The sequence below is a fragment of the Microtus ochrogaster genome, unplaced genomic scaffold (assembly GCF_000317375.1).
Source record: "Microtus ochrogaster isolate Prairie Vole_2 unplaced genomic scaffold, MicOch1.0 UNK6, whole genome shotgun sequence".
NCBI classification, from domain to species: Eukaryota; Metazoa; Chordata; class Mammalia; order Rodentia; family Cricetidae; genus Microtus; species Microtus ochrogaster.
In genome coordinates this window covers 11,125,636-11,131,326 of record NW_004949104.1, presented here as the reverse complement: position 1 = coordinate 11,131,326, position 5,691 = coordinate 11,125,636, and the positions used below count along the sequence as shown (strand labels likewise).

At 51.4% G+C, this 5,691-nt stretch overlaps 1 protein-coding gene across 2 annotated transcripts; it reads left to right on the top strand.

Moving 5' to 3' along the window:
- The first annotated feature begins 1,563 nt into the window (after positions 1 to 1,563).
- Mtfp1 (mitochondrial fission process 1) lies at positions 1,564 to 4,611 on the top strand. Of its 2 annotated transcripts, none has more exons than XM_005366127.2 (4): positions 1,564 to 1,915; positions 2,539 to 2,666; positions 3,010 to 3,242; positions 3,808 to 4,611. In XM_005366127.2, the coding sequence occupies exons 1-4, from the start codon at positions 1,849 to 1,851 to the stop codon at positions 3,878 to 3,880; spliced, it is 501 nt and encodes a 166-aa protein (XP_005366184.1). In that variant the 5' UTR covers positions 1,564 to 1,848; the 3' UTR covers positions 3,881 to 4,611. The 2 variants fall into 2 exon arrangements, with proteins under 2 accessions (XP_005366184.1, XP_026644501.1); XM_026788700.1 differs by lacking the exon at positions 1,564 to 1,915 and adding an exon at positions 1,935 to 2,408.
- The last annotated feature ends 1,080 nt before the right edge of the window (positions 4,612 to 5,691 follow it).

Below are 5,691 nucleotides of genomic sequence, written 5' to 3'. Positions count from 1 at the left end.
GGCGTCCTGATCCTCTCCTCTCGCGTGAACTTTCCTCGACGTCCAACGAAGTTGTCTTCTGATTAGCTCAGCCACGGAGTGTCGGCCGCCATCTTTGTTTATGGCATGAAGATGCTCCCGACAGCCTTCACGGTGAGGGCGGAGACCCCGCCCCATTCGGTGGTTCCGGACGTACGGGGTGGTTCGTTCGCGCTGGGGCGAGCGTGTGTGGCGTGAGCAACGGGTACTAAAAGGGAGGGAGGCTGCGGATTAGCGTCACGTGGTTTAGGGACCGTCTTCTAATTCCACTCCAGCACCACCGGTGTTTCAGGGCCTGCAGACAGATCTACCTTTCCCACCCGTGCCGGCACCGGGCCCTGTCCCCACTGACCCTCAAGATCCTATGAGGACACAGGCTGAAAACGGTGTCTTCCACAGGGAGTCGGTATCAACCTTTGAGATCTTTAGTCACGGGTTAAAAAAAAAAAAAAGGCTACAAGAGCAGTACAGAAACCCTGCTCTTTAACTACCTGGAATTGTTGCAAAGATTTTTTTTTTTTTTAAATACGTATCCCAGGCCAGGCCTGGAACTCCCTATGTAGACAGTCTGGCTTCGAACTCATGTAATGCCGCCTGTTTTGCCTCCTAAATTTTGGGATTAAAAGCATTCGCCACCATGCCTGACTTTTGAAAATATTTAAGATAATATGTATTTATGTGTATGTGAGTGTCTGTATGAGCGTTTAGCACGAGTGTGTGGATGCCTCTGAAGGCCAGAAGTGTCAGATTCCCTGAAGGTGGAGTTACAGGTGGCTGGGAGCCACCTATGTAGGTTCTGGGAACCATGAGTTAGTCTCCGGAAGGGCTGGAGGCGCTATTAACTACTGAGCAATCTCTCCCCTGCCCCCCATTTTGTTTTACTGACTTGGACACTTGGGATTTGGAAAGGAGGTGGCTAACATCTACAAGGTGACACAGCAGGATTTGTCTCCAGGGGCCACACCGTTGCCTCCGCTGTCCCAGAGTGCTTTTCCCCTGCACGGAAAGGGCTCATAATAACTAATCCCCCAACTCCCTCCTCCTTTTTATTCTGCTCATTTCCCTGGAGTTTAGTATGCTGAAGCCTTGGCTCCTGGCCCATTAGTTTGCTCATTCATGTAGTGTCTGGCCCCCAAGAAGATCCAGTTAGATGCTGCAGAGGAGGGACTGGGGTTCTCGGCTCCCACCTCTCCAGGGCACTGACCATCAACTCTCCCCGCCTCGTTTACCAAATCCACTTTTAGAGCACGGGATCTGAAAACACCTAGTCTAGATTCAAATCCGTTTCTTCACCTTTCGGTTGTGTGAGTCAGGAGAGAGACCTTTCTCTCTGTGCCTCTAATTCCCCTCTGTAAAACAGGACCCAAGGCTAGTGCAAGAGCTTAAGGAGGCAAACCAAGCGACTGAATGATACCTGGGGACTGTTTTAATTAGTTCTCGTGACTGGCTAGGCAGTGTGAATGCTGGCATGCCTCCCATTTGCACAGGAACTGAGGCTCAGAGATACACCTTTGCTACAAGTCACACATCTAAGAAGACACCATCCTTCGAATGGAACCCTGATCTGTTTAGCTATAAAAACTAATCATGCTTGAGAGAGTTTTGCAGTAGCTGTTCGGAGAAAACACGACTATCTGCAAAATCCAAGCCTAGGAGGGGCTTGGGTGTACAAGGCAATTTTCAGACACTCCCTGCAGTGGCGATAGCCCGACCTGTCCTTCAGCCTCGGACTTCTGGCGGGTTCTTTCCTGGTGTTAGCCCAGTGCTACTGGGAAAGGAGGCAGTGGTGAGGCTCTAACTTGCAGTGATTCGCACCGTGCTGGGAAAATCATGTCGGAGCAGCAACGGCAAGGAGCCGAGCGCGACCTCTACCGGGACACGTGGGTGCGCTACCTGGGTGAGCGTGGGAGTGAGAGACGCAGCGACCCCATCACTCTGGGAAACAGTAGTCGTGGGTTGCGGATCTAGAGTCTGAAGGAAAAGGTTGGGCAGGAGATTGGGCTCAGGACAGGACCAGGGACTTGTCCAAGGTCACACAGCACTCTCTCCGCGGGGCTCTGCTGGAGGCACAAGCCGTTGCGTGGTTTGCCGTCTGCGGTGATGAAGCACTAGCCATGGGGTCAGAGGATCTGGATTCCTACAGCCTGCCATCCCTTGGCGCTTCTTGAGCCTCAGTTTCCTCTTTTGCAAAAAGGGCTGAAAACGAGGCATTGTCGGGTGCTGATTTTAAGAGTTGACTAACCTGAAAGGCCTTGACACTTGTTAATTGTCAGTGAAACCCACCCGTCTGTCATTGGTGCAGATTCCCAGAACCACAGCTGGGGGTCTCTGATCAATAATGAGCTATGAACTTCCTTGTTGGCGTCAGTCCACAACCCAGAAACCAAAAGGTAAAGTCACTTGACTTAGGTCACCTGCCCCATTGTAGTTTAGCAGTCTAGGATTAGAAGCAGCTCTCTGTATAGCGCCCCCTCGTGGAACAGCCCGCGGGCCGGAGAATTAAATGCCTTTTCCCTTCAGGCTATGCTAATGAGGTGGGGGAGGCTTTCCGCTCCATGGTGCCCAAAGCTGTGGTGTGGCTGAGCTATGGCGTGTCCAGCTCCTACGTGCTTGCTGATGCCATTGACAAAGGCAAGAAGGCAGGAGAGGTGAGTGCTAGTTCACCCTTCCAATCCCATCCTGGTGTGGATCAGTGTGCAGCCTTGCATGTGGGACAGTCCTAGCCGCGTTAGCTTCCTGCGGTCCATAAGCTAACCCTATTTGTAGGCTAGTTCATCCCACCTGGCCAACCCACATGGGTTGGAAGTGGCAGTCAGTACTTCTGGATGTAGGCAAGTCATCCTCGATCCTGAGTGTAGCCCAGAGTCCCCCTCCCAGCTTCCTTCTGCCCTGCCCCCTCCCTCGTTCCTCCTCCCCGCTCTGCCCTCATGCTTCTGCCTATAGGTTTTCTGCTTCTGCTCCAGCTGGGTTAAATGTCTTTATATCTACCAGGTGCCAAGCCCTGAAGCCGGCCGCGGCACCAGAGTGACCCTGGCTGTGGTCGACACCTTTGTGTGGCAGTCTCTGGCCTCCGTGGCCATCCCAGGCTTTACTATCAACCGTCTGTGTGCTGCCTCTCTTTATGTCCTGGGCTCTATGACCCGCTGGCCCCTGACTGTCCGCAAATGGACCACCACCACACTTGGGCTGCTGGCCATCCCCGTCATCGTCCACCCCATTGACAGGTATGTGTCTTCGGCCTGCAGGTAGAGTTAGGCTTTGAGAGCTGTGGGCTCAGAACCACAGCAGCAGAGGCAGGGCTGAAGTAGAGAGGGCATCTGTACCCTTGTCATAGGATGTAGCAGATACTTTGACCATGTGGGTGCTGGGAATTGAACTCAGGACCTCTGAAAGAGCAGCCAGTGCTCTTAACCTCTGAACAATCTCTCCAGCCTCCAGAAATACATTTTAAAAAAAGAACTAGATGTATGTATCAATCCAAATAGACCAAGATATAATATGAGCAGAGGTCTGGGGGTGGGGTGGGGTGGAGCATAACTGACCCTGAGTCTCACAGTGAGTGCTTTATCCACCTTGCCTCAGTTTCCCCAATTGTAGAAAGAACAGGGAGATGGTTGTTATTCTCAGGGGGTTAGGTTTGACTTTGCTAAGTAGCCCAAGTGGGAGGAGAATGGTAAAATGGGGCCCAACCTGGTTGCTGTTGGTACTCTGTATCTAGGACTCTTCCCTAAGGTCCAGTGTGTTTCCTCACTCTTCGCTACCTGCTTACCGTGTCTTCTCTTCTTGCAGGTCAGTAGACTTCCTCCTGGATTCCAGCCTGCGTAAACTGTACCCATCGGTGGGGAAGCCCAGCTCCTCCTGACCCTGCCTGTGCCCTGCCCATGACTGGCCCGCTCACATCAGAGAATGTGGACACTTGGCTGTTTGGTGTCCACGACACTGGCATCCAAGTGGGTTCAAAGTAACGGATGCTTAGAGACAAAAGCCTTGAGGAGTGTTAGCTGCAGTGAGTCCCAGAGGTGGGACCTGACCCTGTGGTTGTACTGAGTGGGAGTGGACGCTGGCTGGGCATGTGTTCTGAAATATTTTTTAAGTATTTATTTTATGAGTATAAGTGTTTTAGCTGCATGTATGTGTGTTTGTGCAGCACCCTTGGAGGTTTAAAGAGGTCATTGGACCACTTGAAACTGGAATTAGGGATGATTGTGAGCCACTATGTGGGTGCTGAAAACTGAACCTGGTTTCTTTGCAAGAGCAGCCAGTGTTCCTAACCACTGAAGTACCTCTCAGCCTCTAGACCTATCTTCTGATGGAAAAGTTAGACCCTCCCATGGAAGAGAAGGTCACTAAAGCCCAGAGAAGGCATGGGATACTCCTAAGGTCATGGACAGCTGAGGACCAGGCTGTCCAGCTGTTCTAGGTCACTTTTGGTAATGTGGCTGAGTGACTTAGGGAAGAGCACAGAGGTGCAGCATTTGGGACACTCAGGATAGAGTCTCTGGCCAGCCCATCCCCGCTGCAGGAGCTGTCGGGGTCTGGTTGGGAGGCAAGACAATCATACACCAAGTGCTAGCCCAATAAACCCTTAAACAATGGTATTTTCTTTTCTTCATTGGGAAAAGTAGGGATGCAACCACACCAACAGCACCGAAGGAGAAGTAGGCTGGTTTCCTGGCTCTACCGGAAGGGATGTGGGGAGAACAAGGGAGGGATGTTCCCAAGCCTGTTCAAGAGGAATATCAGATCCAAGGAACCAAAAAGGAAGGGAGGGAGAAAGGAAGGGTCTGAGATGAAGGTTTAGGTGGGGAGAAATGGGAGGGTGTTTCATGTGGAAAGGTGGTATGGTGTCGTTGATGGGGTGGGGTGGGGTCTCCAGAGCCGTGGCAGGGAGTCTGAACTGAATTCTAGACCTTAGAAGAAGTGTTGGAAAGTCTTGGAGACAATGTGGAGGAAGAGGAAACCTTATTTGCTGCTGGTGAGATGCAAACTGGTGTAGCCATTATGGAAGTCAGTACGGAGGCTCCTCAGAAAATGAAAAATAGAATGACTTCATGACCAGCCGTACCACTCCTGGGCGGGTGCCCAAAGAACTCTGTCCTCAGACAGGACTTGCACATCCATGCTCATTGCTACCCGGTTCACACTAGCTAGGAAGTGGAACAGCCTACGGGCAGATGAATGGATAATAAAATGTATTACATAATAGACTTTTATTTAGCTATAAAAATGGCAAGAAGATGTAAGGAAAATGGATGGAAGAGCATGCCTGCGTCTTAACTGTTTATGCTGTGAGGTCCCCGTTACAGGCCTCCTCTGGTCCTTAGACTTTAGACCTGGAAAGGAGAGTCATGCCATCTACCCTCCTCCTGGGCTAGTGGGAGGGCCAGAGCAGTGTGTCGCTGGTCAGTGTTTAACCACTGGCTTCTTTAGGATAGAGAGGCTCTATTGCTCAAGTCCACGCAAAGATGCTCTCATTGTGTCCTCTTTAAGGCCACCCAAGTGAAGCCCTTGAACACAACCAGGAACAACGTCACATTACCTAGGTGACTGCCAGAGTAGTTCCTTTGAAAGACGCCCCAAACCACAGATGCCATCAGCCCGGCTCTGCTGTGTCTCATCCAGCACATGCACATCCGCGATCATAAATTAGGAACAGGAAGGATGTGTGTGTGT

What these genes read in the sequence shown, in the direction of transcription:
- Mtfp1 (XM_005366127.2), top strand. Translation starts at nt 1,849, where the DNA reads ATGTCGGAGCAGCAACGGCAAGGAGCCGAGCGCGACCTCTACCGGGAC. An exon ending in AAGGCAAGAAGGCAGGAGAG is followed by an intron (nt 2,667 to 3,009) that starts GTGAGTGCTAGT and finishes TATATCTACCAG; the next exon opens with GTGCCAAGCCCTGAAGCCGG. An exon ending in ATCGTCCACCCCATTGACAG is followed by an intron (nt 3,243 to 3,807) that starts GTATGTGTCTTC and finishes CTCTTCTTGCAG; the next exon opens with GTCAGTAGACTTCCTCCTGG.